Raw genomic sequence first — 22101 nt, forward strand, 5'->3', positions numbered from 1 at the left:
CCCTCCAGCTTTCCTTCTTTCCCCATCTGCCAATCTCGCCAGGGTTCTGTCTTTGCACGAGTGAACTGTGGGAGCTGCGGAATAGGATCATGGATTCAGAGGAGAGAATGTCAGTCTTCTCCGCAATGAGGTTGTTGTTCATCCTCCAAGAGGAAGATGGGGCCTTGGAGGGGTACCGCAGCAGTGGGGACTGGCTCTCAAATTCCAGCACCAACAGGAGCCAGGCCGGCAGCGTGAATGCAGGAAGTGGGCTGAGAGTCATGCGGTAGGAAATGAGGGGCTGTGGGGACCAGAGGACACGCGCCTGGTGTACATAGGGAGCTGCTGTGGCCTCCAGGCAATGGTGGCCCGGTGGGAAGTGGGGGGAGGGAGGGGTCAGTGTGGCCAGATCTAGTTTTTTTAAGAACAAGAAATCTGGAATGTTTCTGTGGAATTTCCTCATTTCCAAATGTTGGCAACAACTTGAAACAGCATTGTTTAAAGCCTGTGCAAGCCAAATAAAACACCTGTGTGGGCTACATTTGGCTCACGGATACAAGCTGGTGACCGTGGATTCCTCTAAACCACCCACCATCCGTGCCCCAGATGGCCTCGGGCCAAGGACAGATATTTGTGGGGCGGTTGACTCCACTGAAGTGGCTCTCTGTTGCTACCACTCGATGGGCAGGCTTGAGATCAGCTTGGAACTAGGGTTAGGAAATTCAACCAGTGGCTTGTGACTCAGGGGAGGGGCCAGTTGGGAGCCCTTGGACATCTGCAATAGTCCCAGCTTGACCACCAGGCAACCTGCTAGCATCCCTAGGCCCCAAGAAAAGAAAACTGGCATAATCTTATTTCCCCATAGAGACAGTCCTCAAACTCAGCACTCATCAGAATCCCCTGGACATGTTGTTCAAATTCAGATTGCTGGGCCCCCACCTCCGTTCTGATTCCGTAGGCGGGGCCTGAGAATTTCACTTTTTAACAAGGCCCTAGGTGATGCTGATGACGCTGGCAGAGGACCACCCTCTGAGACGCACTGCCGTAGGGAACCTTGTTCCCCCAGGTTTTTGAGGTCCTTACCTGTGAGAGGGTGAATAACGAAGAATCCCAGGTGGTTCCCACTGGTGATGTTGAAGGTCAGCTTGCCTTTGGAGCTGGAGTCCAGGTCCCAGGCGTCCAGCTGAAGCACAGAAGTGTGCAAGGGCGCGTCCTCCGGGACGGAGGGGTAGAACACGGGTCTGGACATGCGGGGTGGATTATCGTTGACATCCGTAACCTCGATGTAGACCTCAGTTACAGCAGAGAGGGGTACGGCACCCCAATCGACTGCTAGCACCGTCAGCCAGTAGCAGGACACAGATTCCCGGTCCAGCAGTGCCGCAGTCTGAATCAGTCCTAGGGACAGTTGGTCACCAAACGCAGAGTATTTCAGAGCTCCAAGTAGCGTTAGAAATCATCTTACCTGACAGTGCCCAAACTGTACCGCGGAAAGGATAGTAACAGGTATTCCATGAGAAAAGGGAACTATTGTCAAGGTGGTGTGAGAGCGGCTGAGTTCAACACGGGAACTACATTCTTACTGTAGCACCTCTCAGAGACTTCCTCTGATAAAAAGAGGCCCCTGACTCTGGCGTGTGGGCATCTGCCGCGCTCCCAGGAGCGGTGGTAGTAATTGACCTACATTCTCCTAACGATTTCAACCCAAGTCCTATTGATTGATTGATTCCATATTCTCTAAGGAATTTCCTTACAGTTGTCCTTAAACTAGTTCCTTCAAACTTCAGGTATTATAGATACAATTTAAGGGTTAGGGATTTGATGAACAGTTTGCTGTTCCTCTCTCCATTATCTCCACGATTTTAGAGACTTAGCTTTGTTCCTAAGTGCACTCACTCCACCAGTTGCTTACTGTGGGCCAGCACCGTTGTAGCGGTCGAGGGTGCCACCGTAAGCAGAAGAGGCTTGTGCCCTGCTGCTCTTGGATCACACTCAGCTGGAAGGGCCCGTATGAAAGGGCAAGGCCCGTGCTCACAGCCATAGCTTGTCAGAGCTGAAGGAACCTGATTCCTTCAGGGGAAACTTAGGCCCTGAGAGAAAGCCGGACTTGACCAAGATCATGTAGCAAGTAGGCGGAAGAGCTGGGTCTAGAATTGACTCTCCATCTAATGCTCTTTCCACCACAATCACCCTGTCCTTTACCCTGGAAATAAATCACCCATCAGATTGTAAACTCTTTAAGGGCAGTGACCTGCCTTCATTCACCTGGGACCTCCCCCGGGGCGCCCATCTCAGGACCTCACAAGTCAAGGGGACTCAATGAGTGTTTGCTGAATTGTACTTATTTTCTATGAAGCTTGAAAGGAATAAATAATTCAGTTGCACCTTTTTGGAGGGCAATTTGGAAATATCTCTTCACATTGAAAATATGCATTATCCTTTGACCCAGAAACTGCATTGTTAATAATTTTTCCTATAGAGACTCATGCATATGAGTAAAAGTAATATGAACAAGGATGTCACGCCTTTATGTAGAATAAAATGTAGCCACTTAAAAAAATGACAAAGATTTATATGTACTGACATAGGAGATATCCTGGAGTTATGCTATGTGAAAATCATAAGTTTCAGTATTAGTGTCTATTGTATTATGTTTTCATAATAATAACACAAACAGATACAAAAACCAGATACAAAGAAGAAAAATTTAGAAGATTATAGACTAAATTGTTAATAAATATTATATCTGGGAAGATGGGTCACAGAGGAACACTCATTCTTAAATTATATATAAAAAATTTATAACCACAATGCATTACTTTTACAAGCAAATATAGGTAATATGTGTTTATATGTGCGTATGTATGTGTGTATGTGTGCGTGTAATGATATGGTGACTTGACTTAAATGTACACCTATGTATATATGTACATACATCCCCAGTACAATAAAAATACATTAAAAGTAAAATGAAAGGGACAGGAAGGAGAGTCCCCATTATTGCTTTTCTTTTCAGCCTGCAGCCTGAGGGAAAACAGTCCCTGGTTTCCCTCAGGCCCATCCTCTGCCTGCACCCGGCACTCCCATCCTTCCCCACTCCCAGTACCTGTGTCTTGGTTGATGCTAAAAGTTGTAAGACCGGTGCCAGCCCGCAGGAAGTACTGGAGCTCCCCATCCAAGCCACTGTCGTCATCGTGGGCAGCCACAACCATCACGTGGGTTCCTGGGGGGCTGTTCTCACGCACCTGGCCTTGGTGCACAAAGGAGGCAAAGCTGGGAGGGTGGAGATTCTCATTCACATCCAGGACTATCACCTTCACGTGGCAGAGGGTCCTGCGGGCCAGGGGCCTCCCACCGTCACTGGCCCAAAAGCTCAGATTATAGCCAGCCTGCCTCTCAAAGTCCAGCTCTTTCTCCAGACTGAGTGCGCCGGTCATCGGGTTCACCTGGAAGGTCTCGTGGGCGTCGTCCACGAGGACATATCGAACTTCTCCCGCTGGGCCCAGGTCAGGGTCAAAGGCATCCAGAAATGTTAGGATGGTTCCTGGGGGCATGTCCTCTGGGACCTTCAGGCTACTGACTTCTGTGATGCACTGGGGAGAGTTGTCATTCACATCTTCCAAGGTGATGGTGAGGTCAGTGACAGAGAAGAGCTGGTGGCCCTGCCTAGGCTGGTCCCTGGCCTCCACCTTGAGTACGTACTGAGGTTCTGCTTCCCGGTCCAGGCGTCCGGTGACAAGCAGTTCCCCTGTGAGAGGGCGGAGGGAGAACTTCTCTGTGGGGCTCAGCAAGGTGTAGTGAACTCTCCCGTTGTCATCCGAGTCGGCATCATGGGCTTTCAGCGCTGCCACTGTGGCTCCAACTTCTGTGTCCTCTGAGACGGTGATCTGGTACCCGCCAGGAGGAAACCGGGGTGCGTTGTCATTGCAGTCTTTCACGTTCACGGTCAGAAGCTTCCAGGAGGACTTCTGGGGCGTGCCCAGGTCATACACTGTTATATTGAGGATGTAGAAACGGGTAGTTTCGTAGTCCAAGGGGGCAGCTACGGTGAGCAGCCCTGTCTCCAACTCGATGTCAAAGCAGCCTTCTTCATTGCCCTCTGCGATCACATAGACCAGTTTGCCGTTAAAGCCAGGATCAGGGTCCGTGGCTGCCAGGCGGGCCAGGGAGGTGTTGAGAGGCACACGCTCGAGGACGTCGATGGACTGCGGGAAGTGGTCCTCAAAGTGGGGGGTGTGATGGTTGATCTGATACGCGCTTAGGGACGGGAAGTCCTCGTCGTTGGGGTCCTGGTTCCGAAGACCGACAGAGTGGAGGATGGTCCTTGTGAAATGTGTCAGCACTCCTGTTTTATCACATGTTATAGGAACTTCGAAACGAGGATCCTTCACGACAGTAACATTCAAAGTTGTGGGCGAGGCATAGTATTTCCCATCGGAGGCTGTCATTTTCAGGGAATAATTGATGGGTGAATGGGCAGTATGATTCTTAAAAGAGCGTTTGAGAGATATCACTCCGGAGAAAGGATTTAGATGAAAATAGTCTAGTTCGTTGCCTGACACAAACTCGTATTTTAGGTTCTGAAGCTCATCCACATCTATCGCTGACATGGTCTTTATGGATTTTCCTACTGGCCAGTCTTCACGGATGGACCCAGTGCAGTTGACTTCCTCAAACACAGGTTTGTTGTCATTCAAGTTACTGAGCCGAAGAGAAACAGACACTTCCTTTTCCTGGTGAAACGGGGATCCCCAATCCGAAGCCCGTACCTGGAAGGCATAAATTCTGTTCATTAGCTCATAGTCCATGGGTTTGGAGGTGGAGATGACCCCCAGGTAAGGGTCAATAGAAAAGGGCACAGTTTTAGGGTGAGTGATGGAATAGGTGACATGGCCATTCTCTCCATGATCCCAGTCTGTGGCGGTGACAGTCAACACACTGGTGCCGGGGGGGATGTTCTCATCAAAGGTGCCAGCATAGGAAGGCCTGTCGAAGACGGGGGCATGGTTGTTTCCGTCCACGATGTCGATGGCCACGGTGGTGGAGGCCAGGCCCGGGGAGGTTCGGACATGTAGCTGGTAGTGGGCTCGGTCGTGGCAGTCCAGGAGCTTCGTGGTGGTGAGGAGCCCCGTGCGAGCATTCAGATGAAACCCGGCACTCTCTGAGGATGGCTTGAGAACATACTGGAGGTTGGGGAGAGCTCGGGTGACTTTCACCATCACCACGCGGCTGCCGGGAGGGGAGAATTCGCTAAGCTGCACTCTGTAAATGGCCTTTTCAAATTTGAGGGAAGTCAGTTGGGAAGGGGGGAGGTGAAAGCCCCTGATCTGGGAAGACAAAGGCCTGCTCCCACTCCTGGCCTGCAGGCTGAGGTTGAATCCGTGAAGGTGCTCTAGCCAGTCAATGTCTCTGACGGACACCAAACTGAACTCCCTGCTCCGGGCGTAAGACTTAATGGCTTTGAAGTACTTTCCAGGGTCACCATCCACAATGTCCAGGGAGTCCACCTCAGCGCCTGAGCTCTGTGCCTCTACCACTACAGTGGCATAGGTGGCACCCTCAGTGCTGTCTGGCGGGGCCACCACCACCGAGGTGATGGCCGGGGGTTTCCTGAGGGCAGGCTCCACGTGGATGGTGAGTGCCGCCAAATTGCCAAATCCGTTGCCCTCTGAGATTTTCCTCATGCGGTCCACAGCGAGAACCTGGAGTTCATACTTTCCTCGCCACGTGACGTTGAGCTTCCCCGCCAAGGTGACCACGCCGCTGGTGGGGTGGATGGCAAATATCTCCGACCTTGTGTTGAAGGCGTAATAGAACTCAGCGTTCTGGCCCAGATCGGCATCGGTGGCGGTCACCTTGCAGATGGGGCTCTTGAGGGGCATGTCCTCGGAGATGGTGACGCGGTAGGAAGGCGGGGAGAACAGGGGCTTCAGGTCATTCTGGTCCAGGATGTGGACCACCACGCGGGTCAGAGCTTCCAACTCCCAGGTCTTCTCCGTGGCTTGTACGATGAGGGTGTAGCTGTCCTGTACCTCCCTGTTCAGAAGGGCCGTGTTGCTGCTCTTTGTCCTGATTCTCAGGAAGCAGAAGTTGCCCACCACGTACTCCTCTGTTTTAAACACATTGGCCACGTCTCCGGAGATGATCCGGTACCTCACTGCCCACTGGGGCTCGGCAAGGTACATGCCCATTTTCACGGAGCTCTCCACGTAGGTCTTGGGAGCAGAATTCTCATAGATGGTTGCATTATAAAGGGGGTGTGTGAAGTGCCAGGCAGAGGAGGAGGGGATCTCTTCTAGGGGCTTCTCACAGGTTGTACAATGGAGCAAGAAAACGACAAAACCCAACGAGGCAATAATCATGGTGGAAAAACTCCCAAAACCTTGAGCAAAAAAAAAGAACAACAGAAAAGTGTGCGAGTTAGGAAGGAAACGGTTCCTATTGCTGTAGTTTCTAACCGGGGTGATTTTGCCCCTCAGGGGACATTGGCCATGTGTGAAGATATTTTTGGCTATCCCAGCTTGTGAGGGTTTGCTATTGGCATTTAGTGGTAGAGGCCAGGGCTGCCACTAAACATCCTACAATGCACAGGACTTTCCCCACAATAAAGAATGATCAGCCCCAAATGTCATTAATGAGAAACCCTGTGTTTGAAGAATAACTGACTGGTTTCAATGCTCTCCCCAGGGTACCTGGCAGAGACACAACACAGTCCTGACCACTTCACTGCTTTCCCCAAAAACCTTCAGTGGCAACATAGTTTCAACCAGGTACCCAAGCTTTGCAATCTAAGTACTTCCTGCAAGGGCTGGCCATCAGGCCTGAGCTCCAGCCAAAGAGAGCTGAGTGCACGTGCAGGGGCTGCAGAAAAGCCAAGGGACCGAGGACACAGGCCTGGCATCAGGCTGCCTGGCTGTCAGCGCTGGCTCCACCACTTGCTAGCTCGGTGACTTTCTGGGCAGGTTATCTAACCTCTGTGAGCCTTGATCTCCTCTTCTATAGAATGGGAATAAGGATGTGACCTCATTGGATTGTTGCGAAAATTAAGTGAAGCAACAAAGGTAAATGACCTCGCAGGGTGCCTGGTATATAGTATGTTTTAACTTACTATTAGCTATTATTAGTAATAGGAAACTACATTTCATACAGGGAAGGGACCTGCCCAGGACCTTGCAGCTAGGCAAAGCGAGAATTAGATCTGGAGCCGCTGTGTCACAGGCCAGGGCTGCTTGCCCGACCCCAGGCTTACCTACACCTGTCCCACCACAGGTCCCTCTGAATAGGGCGTGACTGACTCACCTTGTAACCCAAACATAGAAAACTCCAACTCCTGGAAAGTCAGGGCTGACATGGACGTTAGAGATGAGGGAGTTCTGACTCTGCTCCTCATGCACAGTTAAGGAAATAGAGCCCCAGAGGAGGAAGGGTCTTGCCCCAAGCCACCTGGTAGGTGGCCAGGTGAGACCTAGTCCCTGGGAATTGCTGAACTAACCCAATGCTTCACCCTCTCAGGCCTGCTGCAGTCCTCATTCACTCCCTTGCTGTTTCCCACAGGGTCCCACAGGACTTGTTGCTGGCCACCAGCCTGGGTCAAAATGAGAGACTCATCAGGGCCAAGGACGGATGAGGCAGGGAGGAGGGTAGAGTTGATTGCCAAACCGGGCCTCTGAGAAGGGTGCCTGGCCTGCTCATGGGAGTCAGCTCCAAGGAGCTGGTGGCTGCCAGCCAGATGTGCCAAGCATTCCTGGATGAAACAGGCATGACTTGTTTTTCCAGTTGCCTTGCTCTTCAAAGGCAAGGAAGAGTTAAACTTCCAGAGCAAGGTTTGGGGTGGGGGTGGGGAAAAGAGGCCTGGGTCCTGTCTTTCCAGAGTCCTGAGGGAACTGAATGCAGGTTCTTTAAGGTCGTGCAGGTAGCTTCCCGACATGGGAGGCAGGATGGAGGCAAGAATGGAAAAGGCTGCCTAGCGTGGAATCTGAAAGCCTGTGACAGGACAGAATTGGAATGTGCCCCATCCTTCTGGCCTCCCTACCACCATCCCCAGCTTGAGATCCTGTGGGTGGTGCCCTAAGCCCAGGCACCTCGGAAGAGAGAGGCCAGGATGGAGGCAGATTCTACACTGTCCTAAAGCCAGTGACAGAAAGAGACATCATCTGTTCCCCCTCTCCTGCCCCCCTACTCTCACCCCCTACTTACTACTACCCCTTAGTGGAGCCAGCCTGAGGCAAAAGCCATGCTCACTGTGTCCCTGCAAGCAGGAGGGGATCCCCAAGTCATTTGGATCCCAACCCCTCCCCCCAGGATGGTATTGTTTCTTGAAGTTGAAATAGGAGGGAAATGAGTCCTTACCCCAGTCCCAGGTCCACTCACTCTGCACACAGCCCAGCAAGCAGAGGGTGCACGCCGCCTCCCAGCGCTAGCTGCCCAGCTTTGTGGAAAGCTTCCTGTTCACCAGGTCAGCACAGGTGTCAGGCAGGCCCCAACAAGACACACTGCTTAGCAGCTGCACAGGCAGCTTGCAGAGCGGGAGCTGTTACAATGAACTTTAGGGAAGAGAGCAGGGGTGGGGTCTCCCTGGAGGGGGAGAAGATGGAAGAGAATGCACCCTTGGGTGGGAGGTTGGTGCTCAAGCTGTAGGACCTGAAGACCTGGTGACTGTTTGCTGAGGGAAGGACCTGTGTCCGGACATTTATTTCCTGGCACCAGGTCTGGGCAAGTGAACAGGTTTGCAGGGTGCAGAGGCACGTTGGGCTCCCTGAGCCACCCTTCCGGCCTGCACCACCAAGGACCACTATTTTGAAACATCTTGTGAAAATATACATCAATTTGTATCACTTTCCTGCTTAAATTTTTCCAGTGGCTCCCATAGCATTTGGATTAAAGTCCAAACTGCTTACCATGCCCTGGAAGGGCCCACACTTGCTGGGCCCTGCCGGCTTCTCCAATGATACCTCCCAGCACTCTCCCCATTGGTCGCCAAGTGCAGCCACATAGGTCCTTTCTCCTCTGCAAACACAACAAACTGGGACCTGCCTCAGGGCTTTTGCACTTGCTGTTTCCCTCTGCTTAAGATTTTCACCTGGTTGCCTCCTTGTTATCTAGTTCTCAGCTCAAATGTCACTTCCTAACCCCCAGGCTGATGTAGCGTCCTTCCTAACACCCTTCTTTATCACATCACCCCATTTTCTCCATGACACTTATCACCACACAATATGTTGTTTATTTGTTTAATGACTGTCTCCTGCACTAGACATGGGGCTCCACGAAGACAGGAGCTTTGTGTATCTCATTCATGAATGAATTCCCAGTGCCTAGATCAGTGCCGGGCACGTAAATACCAGTTGAAAAACGGAAGTATCCGGACTTAGGAAAGACAGTGACAGAGTGAAAGCTGAAAGAAACTTTAGTCATCATCCCTTAATTTTTGAAGCTGGAAAATAGTCTTAAAGAAAGAAAGGGACTTGCCTAAGGTCACATGGTGAGAACGAGAGCCAGGTGCTTTCCTCCCCACCATGCTGCCAGAAAGAGAAGCTATGGTCACTTATGAATCTGACTGTTTGGGTTCAAGTCCCAGCTCTGCCGCTTGCTAACTTTATCACCTTGGCTAAGTTACCCCACATCTCCGGACCTTAGTTTTCTCACCTGTAAGATGGGGCTATTAAGTACTGGTATCGTGGGATTTTATGAAGACACAGCACAGTGACGGACCCATAGAAAAACACTCAGTAAATATTAGTTATTATTAGTTTTCAAAGGCAAGGCAGACTCAAAGCCTGAGGTCGGGGTGAGGGTGGGGTCCCTTGAACCCTCTGGAGAAGGCCCAGCCTGTGCCCCTGTGCAGCAGGAAGCCGCTGGTTGCTGGTCGAGTCTAAGCTTGCTGGCCCAGCCACAGGCTGTTCTGGGAATCTGCGAGCAGGCACTTGTCTGGGGTGGGGCCTCACACTTTTGGCTCCCCAGGCCCAGAGAGAGATCTGCATGTGGGTGAATGTGCACGTTTGCAAGAGAGCACACATCCAGACTTAGGAGGCATTTTAGAATAATTGTGTGGGCACATTAGTTGTGTGTGCCTGCTTGACAGAATGGCGATGATGTAAGTAAACAAACTGGTAGCTGTGGGCTTGCGTCTGCCCATGTGTGAGCAAGGACAGGTGTGGGGGTTCATGAATGGGCCTTTTTAGGATACATGCGTGACTCAAACTCCGCCTCCTCGTAACTCTCAGCCCCGTTGCATCGATGGGGTGGTTCACAGCACACAGGTCCTGGCTGGGTGACCATGGGCAAATGGCTTACCTTCTCTGATCCTGTTTCCCTACGTCATAAAGCCTTTTGGAGAATGAAATTAGTTAATGTACCTAAATGCTGAACATAGTATGTGACAGTTTTCAACAAATATTACCAAGTCCTAAAACTTTTTAGCAGCTGGCTCCTACTATTGACTGTTGAGTTTTCTGGGTAACGAGAACTCTCAGATATATTCTGATGTCACCCCCAATCTGTTCTTGTGCAGGCTGATTTTCTGCAACTAAATACCGTCCGACTTTAACGAGACTGTGATTCGTGTCACCCTGTGTTTCAGCTCACTGTTCCGGCTTCTCAGAATCTTGATTCTGACATTCAGAAACATGGTGGTTGTAACATCATGCCTTTATCCAAGTCCTTGATAAAAGTCTGAGTACAGCTGGGAGGAGCAGTGCTCTGAGATCTGTGCTCATTTTCTTGGTTAGTGATCGATCTCAAGTGTGATCCTGGAATGAGTCATCTCAGAATATGGAGAGAGCTCCCCGTCACTGGGGGCATCCAAGCAGAGTCTAGATGGCCACTTGGAAGGATGTGCCGCTCTAGGGGGATATTTGCTTTAGGGAGACTTGAGGGAGACCAGAAGAGCTCGAAAGTCCCTTCCAACTCCCGCAGGTATGGGTCTATGGCCGGTGCAGGCCTGTGGTCTCTATGAGACCCTAAGTGCGCCCTCAAAAGCACTGAAGGGTTTCCTCTGGCTGGGGAGCAGGGTTGCACACTCGCCGATCGATGCCTGTTCATTGGTCAGTGTGATCAGCTGACCTGGCTCTTGGGAGACCTGGATCCAAAGTCACTCTTCCCTATCTGGCCTTGGTCAAGTGAGCACCCAACCCCTGTGGACCTCTTTCCTCATCTGTAATGACCTGTGGGTGTCGGCGAGGGAGCTGGGAAGCATCAGTGATTTCAAGCCCCTCTGTTGCTTTCAGGGGCAGAATCTCTGTGTTCCTAATGAAACCGTGCCCGGAAGCACAGTCTATAAAGAGACAGAAGCCGAGCTGCACTATGAGAGCTGGTGGAGGCCTACGGCCCTGCCTTGTCCCTCATGCCCCTGGGGAGCACCCGGGAAGCACAGGTTTAAAACGCTGGACCAGGTGACCTCTAAGAGCCCCTCCAGATCTGACAAGCTGGGGTTCTGCTGTTCCAACAGCAGAACTGTTCCTGGGTCCTGTCATAAAACGTTCTAAGACATGTGGTTGGATATGCTATGTTTCTAATGCTCAGTGACCTGTGTCTGTAATGGGCCCTGTGCAGCGATGCACACATTTTAGTTCTAAGAATCTACAACTCTGACTAATTCTGCCCCTTCCGTGGGGACCCACAGGGAGTTGGAGGAACCCAGAGCCAAATCACTTTCACTAAAGAAGCTCCTAGCAGATTTGTTCAAAACGTCAGGCTTTGTTTCTGACATTCCTCCCCACCACTCCAGAAGTACCAGGCATGGGTCAGTGATGACATTCTCCCTTAGGGCTCAGCACCTTCCCTTTTCTTAGGCATGACACAGACATTAATTAATAGCACACATAGCACTCCTAGGAAACACATCTGCCTTTTTACTCCCATGTCTAAGATAAGGGAAACTGAGATTTGCATGGCACACCCAAGGCCACCCAGGAAGGTGGTGGCTGAAGCGAAAACAGACAGCCAGGTTCTCTGAACCTGGGTGCTCTGCATTTCCTAGGTTGTGGCGAAAGGCAGTAAGATGTTTTCTAAAGTTTGGAGAGATGTTCATGAAAGAAAGAGCCACTGGATTCATTCCTCTGGGTTGGAGAAAGTCCACACGACCCCCACCGTCCCCCCCAAATCTAAATGTAAGATTACCATGGATTTAGGTAGCTCAGTATGTATTTTCTGAGCCCACTCCCCTCCCCAGCACTGCGTCTGCCTCAGGCATGCAGTGTCAGGGCTGGCTCTATGGCTCTCATAGTATGTTCGTCACGAAATCTTAAAGGTGGGGAGGGGGTGGGATTAGGAGAAATTGCCTTTGAATCAGAATTAAAATTATAAGTGAAAGACAGGTGACATTCCAGGTACCTGCTAGAGAGGAGATCTTTAGCTACTGAAATCCTTTTTCCCCTCAGAAGTAGGGAGCCATGGAAGGTTTTTGAGAAGAAGCAGGACCAGAACAGAACTACATTCTGGGAAGAGAACTCTGACATCAGATCAAAAGGGGGGGTTTCCCAATGAAGTCTCCCACTCTGGTGTGGACTGGGCTTGAACACCAGCTCTATCAGTTGAGGCCAACTGGAATTCACTATGGGAAAGGAAGCTTGATTTACTTCCAAGAAACTTGGATGAACACTAGAGTCATTTGCTGGTTTGTAGATGCCCACGACTGGATTGTCATGTGAAAAATCAAGTCAAAGAGCTGGATATGAGCAGGAAAAAGGCCAGTGGCTTGAGCCCTTGTTGGGTTGTGTGACCTTGGGAAGTCCACAGAACCTCTTCTGAGCCTCAATTTACCTATCTGTAAAATGGAAATAATAATAGCTACTCCTACCTACTTCCCAGGGCTGCAGGGAAGACAGATAATATGATAGGTGAAAGCACAGGGAGGAAAGACGCAGAATAACACCTTATTAGAACCAATAATGTCTTGGTAAGTGGTAGCCAAACCTCCAGCAGACTGAGAGGCCATCTCAGCAAGGGAAGCCTAGAATTAGAGGGAAGAGAAACGACTGAAAAGGAAGTCCTTATCTAGAATATGGGTGAAAAGGAACTGGGACTGGGGTCTCCTTCTTTATCAGTATTCTGATTATTAAATTTTATGACAAAAATTACACTGTCTTATATCCGTATGGTAATCTATGAGTCTTCAAAAAACATCTTCATGCATGATTTCACTAGGTCTTTGGGTAGGAGGCACAGTACTGGGTAGAATTAATAGTAAGAAAGTGGGCTTTGGAGTCAGATAGACCTTGTTTCAGAGAGACCCCAGCTCTACCACTCGCCAACTGTGTGACGTTGGGCAGTTATTTAACTTCTCTGGTCCCAGAAAAGGGAAATGATAATAGCACCTATCTCATGGAGTTACAGAGAAGGCTGCAAGAGTCAGCGCGGGGCAATTATCCAGCACCGGAACACACTCAGGACAAGTCAGTTATTGCACCCACCTCATCTGTTTGCACCAACCAACCTTATTATGGCACTTATAATCACTCTCATTTTATAAATGAGAAACTGAGGCTCAGATCATTTGAAGGCTCTTCCCAGGTTCACCCACCTAGTAGGTGGTAGATTCAAGTAGCATCCCAGAATAAAAATCCTCTGGCCTGGAAGGGACAAGGCGGAAGCAGGCATGGGAAGAAGGGAGAAGGGCTGTCCTACTGAAGGTCTGGGTTTGGGGGTGGCTCTCTGGAGAGGAGGGCTGTGTTTTGAAGTCACAAGATAGACTCCCCCAGAGGACTGGAAAGCTTCTTCAGAGACAAGAACAAATTGCAGAGGCCGGAAGGTCCCGGCTGCAGGGGCCTTGTCTGGTGGGGTGCTTGCTATTCTGTGCTTCTTGCAGCTCCCTGAGCCAATGAAATCGTTTGCAAAGGTTTTCAGACATATAGGCGTCAAGTTCCAATCTGAGTGACCTTGGACATCTAACTTAAACTCTGAGCCTCTCTTTTTTCTTATGTTTAAAAGAGAGATACTAACGGAACCTCAGATCATCGTTCTGAAGTTTCGACTAGCTGGATTGTATTAAACGTTTAACACCGTTCCTGGCACCTAACAACCACTAAATAAATGCCAGTTGTTATTTTACAGCCATCATTATTATTATGTCAAATGGATTGAAACAGAGCTGCTGTGAGAGCCGTGACTGGGGCGCCGGAGCCATTTCCCATTCATGGCTGCCTTCGCCTTCTGAGGTATCTCTGTGAGATTCCCACGCCTCCTGTGGACACAGCTGGAAAGTACTAGGACTCTGTCTCTGTTTTGTAAACATGGGAAAACTACTAAAACTTCCCTTGCCCAGAGAAGGGAAGTCACACCGTGCTCTGTCTTAAGTGACAGTGCACAACTAGAATCAGTGCACAACCAGCATCAGAACCCAGGCTCCTCGTCCCGGGTGCTTTGCACTGGCCAAATGGCTACCCCCTACCCAGCTCATCTCCCAACCTGGAGACTTGTCAGTCACCCACAAAGGCATGGGCCTCCTACTCATTAGCCAGGAGAAGAGTCCAGGGGGAAAGGAGCCAGGCTTGGGGTGACCTGCCCTCAGTTCTGCCTCTGCTTTTGTCTAGGGGCCTGACTTCCTCGATCCGAGCCTCAGTTTCCCCATTTGTGAAATGGGGCTAACAATGCTTACCTCACTGGAGGGTTTAATGAGCTTATGCATGGAAAGCAGAGTGCTAAGCACACAGAAAGTAGTTAACGTTATTACTATTATTAGTTACTACTATTACTATTATAATAATTATAGTAATGTTATTACTATTACAGTAGGTGTTCAAAAGTATGTGTGGAATGAGGGAATTATTCTCTGTGTAAGTACTAACCCCTGCCCATGCTTCACGAGCCCCTTGCAGGAGCCCCTTTGTACAAGTGACACACACACACACACACACACACACACACACCTGTGGGTCTTTGTGACATTCTTTCTCTCACCTATTTGTGGCAAAGCTCAAGCCACAACTTGAGCAGCATTAAAATAAGAATAACTTCTACCCCTGTTACCTTTTTTTTCCATCGTGGGTACAGAGAGGTGACAGATACGATTTCATTCCGAGTTTGAAAAGTTGGAGGGTGGCTGTGAGGTGGGCAGAAGAGTGCGGGCAGTGAAAACACGAGGTAGAGAATGTTTGGACACCCCACCACAACATGGGGTTCCCGATCTCTTTTATTCTGCCCCTGACGTGTTGGGGTGACTGCTCTGGGCCCCATCTTCTGTGATTTGTAAAATGAGGCCTCTCTATCCAGAATACGATGCACTGCCTTCCCAGGAGCTAGCAGGCCCTGTGGCCACCAGTGAGGGGAACTCTGTTCCACGTAGCTGGCTCTGAGCAGCTGCTGGTATCAAAACCAGCATGAGACCATCAGCCACCTGTGGCCACTCCTAGCCAGCTCTGCCTCTAATTCAGGCCCCCCAGGGGCTGGGGACGCTCTGATCAGGGGCACATCCCCTGGCAGCCACCTGCTCAGGCTCTGAGGAAGACGGCCTGCGTTTGAGTCCTGCCTCGGCCCATGGCTGGCGCTCGGACCTTGAACAAATCACTGACCCTGACTGAGCCTCGGTCTTTTCATGTACAACCTGAGAAAGATAATCACGAGGCTGCTGTGAGGATGAGTAAAGATGAAGCGTGTGGAACAGCACAGGGCGTGGCACGTGAGCCCTCGTGAAGCAGCCTCTGTGAGGAAGGTGACTCAGGGAGTGGAGGTCCTACTGCTTTGGTGCCATCAATCCCCCAGCAGCAGATCCAGCTGGAGGCCCCCCCGGGCAGCCTCCTCTTTTCATGGGGCCTCCACTTGTCCATCTGGGAATTGGGACTAGTCCCTGCTCTCCTGCCTTACTGAGTAACCCTCCACTGAGCTATTGTCAAACGACGCCCTGCAGGTGGCCAGGTGTGGGGGCTATGAAGTGCTTCCAGAGACACAGGCGCTGGTCACGGGTGAGGTTTACTGAGCAGTTACTATGTGCCAGGCCCTCTGGGAAGCCCTTGGCATGCATCATCACTCTTAAGCTAGCTTACAGCAGCCCTGTAATTATCCTCGTTTTGCAGATGGGATAAATGAGACTCAGAGAGGTTACCTAACATCCAAATTCACACAGCTAGTGCCGTGTTTCCCTGAAAATAAAACTTAGCCGGACAATCAGTTCTAATGCGTCTTTTGCAGCAGAAATTAACATAAGACCCGGTCTTATTTTACTATAAGACCGGGTCTTATCTAACATAATATTAGACCGTGTCTTATATTAATTTTTGCTCCAAAAGACGCCTTAGAACCGATTGTCTGGCTAGGTCTTATTTTCGGGGAGACAGGGTATGTGGCCAAGCCAGGATTAAAACTCAGATCACCTGTGTTTCTAACAGTTCCCTGGCCTGCCTCCCCGTGCCCTCGGGTTAGAAAGAGCACTTGGGAGGTGGGGAGGGGTATGTGATCCCTCCCGCACACCAGGACCGTGCAGTCACTGGACCTCTCATGCCAGCAAGCACAGATTGTCAGCAAAAGCTTCATCTGTGGTCGTCCCTCCTGATCGCACTCCCCCTGGCCTGGCCCAGCCCTACTATACTGTCTGTCTGTGTCCAAGGCCAGTCCCCTCTGAGCAGAACAGTTTAGGACACAAAGCCAGCAGGTGGGCAGGCCTGGGCAGGTGGGGAGCGGCTTCTAACCGAGGGGCAAGACAGGCAGTTCCGCTGTCTGAGGCCCCCAGTCTCTAAGGCCCCCAGTCTCGCAGCTTTGCAGGCCGAACCTGACTGAGGGCCAGAGGCAAGAGAGGGGTTAGGGACGATTTGGGAGCATCAAAGTACACACTAATGAGATGCAGACGGGCCTCTGATGGGCTCCAGGCCAAGCCCCTGAGTTCCACATTTAAGCCCCCTGGGCTCTGTCCACACGGATTCCTCTTACCCATTGTAACTCTGCCCCACCCTGCCATTGGCAGACAGAACTCAGCCACGCTGTGTTCTTACCGACAGGGCTGGTCATTGACTTAAACCAGTGGTTCCCACCATTGGGAATTCCCTAAGGGGTTGGGGGTTAAAAATACATATTCCCAGCCCCACCCCAGAGCCACTGAATCAAAATCCTCAGGGGTGGGGCTCAGGAATAGACGTTTAACAAGTTCCAGGGTGCTTTTGGTGTGACTAGTGAAAAAGGTGATCTCTTTCTTTAGGTTCTTATGTTCTGCCATGCCTCCTTTCCAAGTTGATATTCCACATGTGGCCCTCTCTGAGGCCCCAGTGAAGAGGGGGTGGGGAAATTAGGAACACCACAATCTTCATGTTTTTAGGCTAGAGAAGTGATTCTCAAATGTCAGCGTGTTAAAAATCACAGCCTCATTCTCAAGAAGTCTGATGTATGATTTACCAGGCCTGCTGTAAGGTTCAGACTGCACATTTTCCCCTGTAGGTGGCCCACTGATCACTCTTGGGGGAGTGCTTGGCCATTAGGCAAACCAAGGTTCTCTCTGGAGTCAAACAGAAAAGCAGACAGAAGAGGGAAAGCAACAGATCTGATACCTGCACCTGACTCTCGGCTGGAAGTCTCTGAGTCCGCAAATCTCTCTGCTCATCAGCATCTCAAACCCCACAGGCAACTATTTATCTTCCAGCGGACAGGTCTGTCCATCTTCCACAGAGAGACTCAGCCCCATGAACCATGTTCTGCTTGCAATGAATAGAACTGAACCTGAAAAAACGAAAAGTGTTCCGTCTACATATACCTCGTGACCAGCAATTCCACTCCAATTCCACACACAACAGAAGTGTGCGCATGTGTCACCAAAAGATCCACGTGGGAATGTTCAGAGCAGCACTCTTTATAATAGCCCCACATTGAAAATAACCGCAATGTCCATCGAGAGCAGAATGCATAAGTAAATTGTGGTATGGTCATGTGGTGGAATACTATACAGCAAAGAAAATGAACTATTGTTCTAGGCCAACAACACAGGTGACTCCCACTCGCATAAAGTGGGGTGAAAGCCGCCATATACAAAAGAATACAGACGGTGTTACTCCAAATATATAAAGTTTAAAAACAGGCAAAACTCATCTATGGATTGGGTTAGAATGAAGTTACCCTTGGTGGGGCAGGGGGTCGTAGTGACCAGAAGGGAGGGCACACAAGAGGTTTATGGAATGGTGGTCATGTTCTGTTTCTTTATCTGGCAGCTGGTTAGTTTTTGGAAAGTTTATTGAGCTGTACACTTAGGATTTGTGCACTTTTCTGTATGCACATTATTCTTTATGAAAAAGTTTCCTAAAAATGCTAGTCTAGGACTTCAAAGAAGACTTGTAATAACGAGGGAAGACATTTAAATAATAAAAGCGTTCTGACTGGCAAATTGAGCAGGATTTCATAGCTATGGGATCTTGGAGTCTTCCTGCCCCAGGAACCAGGAAGGAGACAGTTCTCAAAACCCAAGAAGCGTGGGAGGCATGCCAGGGCACACACCAGGGCTGTGGAAAACCAAAGCCTCAGCAGTTCCCTTTCCCCACCCCCACCGGCCCCGCCCTCCGCAGGACCGCAAGCACAATGGGGAGCCCACTTTCCTCTGGGTTCCCAGGTTTAGCTGAGTTCCAGTTCATTGGGGTTTAGTTCATGCAGCATTTTTCTGTCCTCAGAGAAGTTTTCTGGCCCATTTTCTTGTTCGTTCCTCTCAAAGACCCTATGAAGGGAGAGAGGAGTATTTCTATCTTATAGATGGGACAGTTGAGGCCTGGGGGGATGTAGGTCAAAAGAGTTATCCAAGGTCATACTGCTAGCAAGTGGTCCAGTCAGGACTCAAACACAAGGCTTCAGATTCCAAATCCAATACTTCCTTGGCTACAGCACAGACGGGTTGGTCTCAGGAATAGCCATGCTGGTTATAGCACCGATTGCTTAGTGAGCACATTCCCTGTGGATGGACCCAAGGAAGTAGTATCATTTCATCCCGTTTTACACATGAAAAAAAACTGAGGGTCAGAAAGTCCTAAGGCCTTGTCGCAGGTCAATGGCCTGTAAGTGTGGAGCACGGATTGGAGCAAATGGTCTATCTGAGTTGAGTCTGAGCTCTGAAGCCCTCGTCCAATGGTTCCCAAACCCAACTGGACCTCACCGGGAGTTCCCTTGGAGCTTGTAGAAATGCAGATTCCCCCACATTCTAGTTTTGTAGACCTAGGATGGAGCTGAGAAATCTGTATTTTTTTAATAACAGCCCTAGGCATTTGGGAAGCTCAGCTCTCAACTAGGCTGCCGTGGAAATCTGACAGTGAAAACAAAACAATTTAAAGGTTAAGTTTAATTTAGCTACTTCCAAATGAACTCACTGAGACTCTCTAATAATTAGAGTTCTCCTAATGATGGTACACATCCCACAAGAAAGGATTGGAGAACAGCCTGGCTGGCTGGGTAATCGCTACACTTGGGCTGGGGGTAGTGACTGGTAAGGGGGTATCAGGAGGGCTCGTGGGGGCGGAGGGGTCGGTGACATCTGCCTTTTGCTCTCATTGCTGGTTAGCCACCGTTTGTGTGCACTTTGTAAAAATTCATCAAGCTGTAACTTGAGTTGATGTACTCTGTTTTTGAATGTTTATAAAAAGAAAAACAATCAGGCTGTCCACTTGTTAGAGACATTGTCCAAGGAACTTTTGCACAGTGTAGAGCGTTATCCTAGGGATGTGACAGGTTTCTTCTAAATGTTGGCTTCCAAGAGTTTGAGATTCTAGGATTTGAATTTTTCAAGATGCTGTGATTCGCTGAGTCAACTCCCAAGATTTCAGGAGCCCTCAAATCTATAAAAGTAGCTAACGTTTCGTGAACGCTTAATGTGCGATGACTGCTAAGCTCTTTCCACCTGTCAGCGCACAGCGGCTCTGAGAAGGAGAGAGCGTCATCCACTCTTGTACCCCTCAGGGAGGTGAAATGATGTGCCAAGGTCACAGAGATAGGAAGCAGCAGTCAGGACTGGATCGCGAGCACCCTGGCTCCAGAGCGCATGTGCTCAGCCATGCTGCCTGCTGCACGGATATTAAGCCCTGCTGCTTCCCAAGGCTGAACTTCTCAATGTGTAAGTTGATGCATTTGGTGCCGCGTAGCCTTGCATTTGTTGGGAGGACCCCAGAGGGAAGGGGAGGCTGCAGGGGCAGACAGCCAGCAGCTCTGACCTGGGACATGTGAGCACACACGGGCCAACACGCACACACACGCTGCTGTTACCCCACAGCGAGCATGTACAGTCCTGCTCAGCCTGCTCCGAGGCCAACTACTGTAGGCACTGGAGCTGAACGGGAACGGAGAACTGGAGGATTCTCCAGCCGGGGCTCCCTGCCCCCAGCTGCCCTGCCCCCTCACTGTCACCTCACAGGGGACACGCCAGTCTCAGCAATGGAAAAAGACTCGAAGGGAAGTGAGGGAGGGAGGGCCTTCTCTCTTCTGCAGGCTCCAAACTGGAAAATGCTTCAGGCATCACCTCTTTCAAGAAGAGAGAGATTTTAGGAGGTAATTTGTCAATCAGTGGGTGATGGTAGACTGTCAGGCTCTGTGATTGGCCAAGGGGGAGACAATAACACATCTTAACCTTCTGCTTGGAACCCCTCTCCTTAAATCCATGCTCCACCCACAGCCTCAGACACCTAGCAAGGCAGCCTGACTTCAACTCTTTCAACACTGTCCTCCAGTATTTACAAAATAGAAGCCATGCTCCTATGAGGACTTTCTGAAGTTCTTATGTTTTAACTCTATGCATAGAAGTATTTCCAGAAGCACTTATATATCTGGGATTTGCTTCAAAATAACCTGGGGAGGCAAGAACTGGTGGTGGTATAGAGGAAACAAAATTGTTGAAATGGGGTGAATAGGTTTTTAAAATACTAGTCTGCTTACATTTGTGTATTTGTGTAATTTCCCATTAATAAAAAAATTATGTGTAAATTACATTTTTTTAAAAAGCCAAACTCCTTGGCCTGGTACACAAGGCGTCACTGACCTGGCCCTGCCCCGCTGGTAGTTTCCTGCGGGCACCTTTGAATCGCTGTGCCTTTGCACACACTACTTTCTCTTTCTGGACCACCCTTTCCACTTCTCTTTCCACTTCTCTTTCCTTCTTTAAGCCTTATTCAGCTTTCAAAAGTAATGGTCAGCGCCAGCTCCTCCAAGAAGCCTTTATTGATTCTATAACTGGGTTAACTTGCTTCTCGGGGCCTCCATGCCAGCCTGAGTTTGTCTCTATATTACTACCTACCTCCAGGTCTTAAACCATCCACTTCTGGGCCTGCCTCACCAACTGTGAATCTGTGGGGGCCTGCCACATTGTAAGTGTTTACTCCGGGTCTATTGAACTGTCTGTCGAGAGGACAAAAGCTGTGTTACTGAAAGGAAGTGACTTAGCTTTTCTGAGTCTCTAGTTGTCTCCACACCGAAAACAATAGCAACAACAAAAAGAAGAGCGAGGGGATAGTGAGAGCTGGCCTTCTGGTCAGTTGTGCAGAGTAGAAGAGCAAGTATATGTGAACGGTCTCACCTGGTGACCGGCACGTACAGAAAGAAGCTCAGGAAATCAGGTTCTCTTTCCGACATTTCAATCCCATGCTCAGAAATGGCTCCCAGACATGGCACACTGAGCCAGGACACCAGCACAAACTGGCTATTGACTTCAGTTTCACATCTATGGTTTCATCTGTCAAACGGGACCGGGAATTCTTGAAGGCAGATTTCAGGGAACTCCTGAGGCTCAGTCCAGTGGTACAATTACGGGCACCTGCTGACTTGCGGGCAGTAAGGATGGAATGGCGTGTGCACACACGTATGTGTGTGCATGTGTGTGGGTGTTGGGGGTAGGGTCTGATTGATGAGGTGTATGTCCCTTGTCCCCTGAGGGGCAGCTTACAATTTAGAAATCAAGCTCGTTGTTGATCCCAAATTGTCTCCAATGGACGTGGCGGTGATTTACTAGCCTCCAAGACTGACCACCCACATAGAAAACAGGGTCGTGTCCTGAACTGGACTAGGCAGAGAGAGGCAGAGCACAGGGAAAAGATCTGAGCAGGGTCCCGCCTTCCCCACTCCCTTGCTGTGTGACCCCAGTCAAGTCAGCAGCCTTCTCTGGTGAGGTCCCAGCATCTCCATCTGTCTGATTCAGTTATCTCTAGGGCCCCTTCCATTCCTGACTCTTGTCAGTGACTGGGTTGGGCT

General features: G+C 50.0%; 2 protein-coding genes across 7 annotated transcripts in view; one reads left to right on the plus strand and one right to left on the minus strand.

Moving 5' to 3' along the window:
- The window catches only part of FAT2 (FAT atypical cadherin 2), a 54739-nt gene extending 48377 nt beyond the window's left edge, over positions 1 to 6362 (minus strand). The window contains exons 1-2 of the mRNA XM_081035380.1: positions 3086 to 6362; positions 1063 to 1377 (exon numbers count right to left, since the gene is read on the minus strand). Of these exons, the coding sequence (XP_080891506.1) occupies positions 1063 to 1377; positions 3086 to 6341 (3571 nt within the window). The 5' untranslated portion in view covers positions 6342 to 6362. The remainder of the gene's footprint in view (positions 1 to 1062; positions 1378 to 3085) is intronic.
- Positions 1 to 22101, plus strand: part of LOC308491562 (ras GTPase-activating protein-binding protein 1) — a 296580-nt gene that overhangs the window by 98159 nt on the left and 176320 nt on the right. The window lies entirely within an intron of this gene.

This window comes from Rhinolophus hipposideros (genome assembly GCF_964194185.1).
Source record: "Rhinolophus hipposideros genome assembly, chromosome: 23".
Classification (NCBI taxonomy): Eukaryota; Metazoa; Chordata; class Mammalia; order Chiroptera; family Rhinolophidae; genus Rhinolophus; species Rhinolophus hipposideros.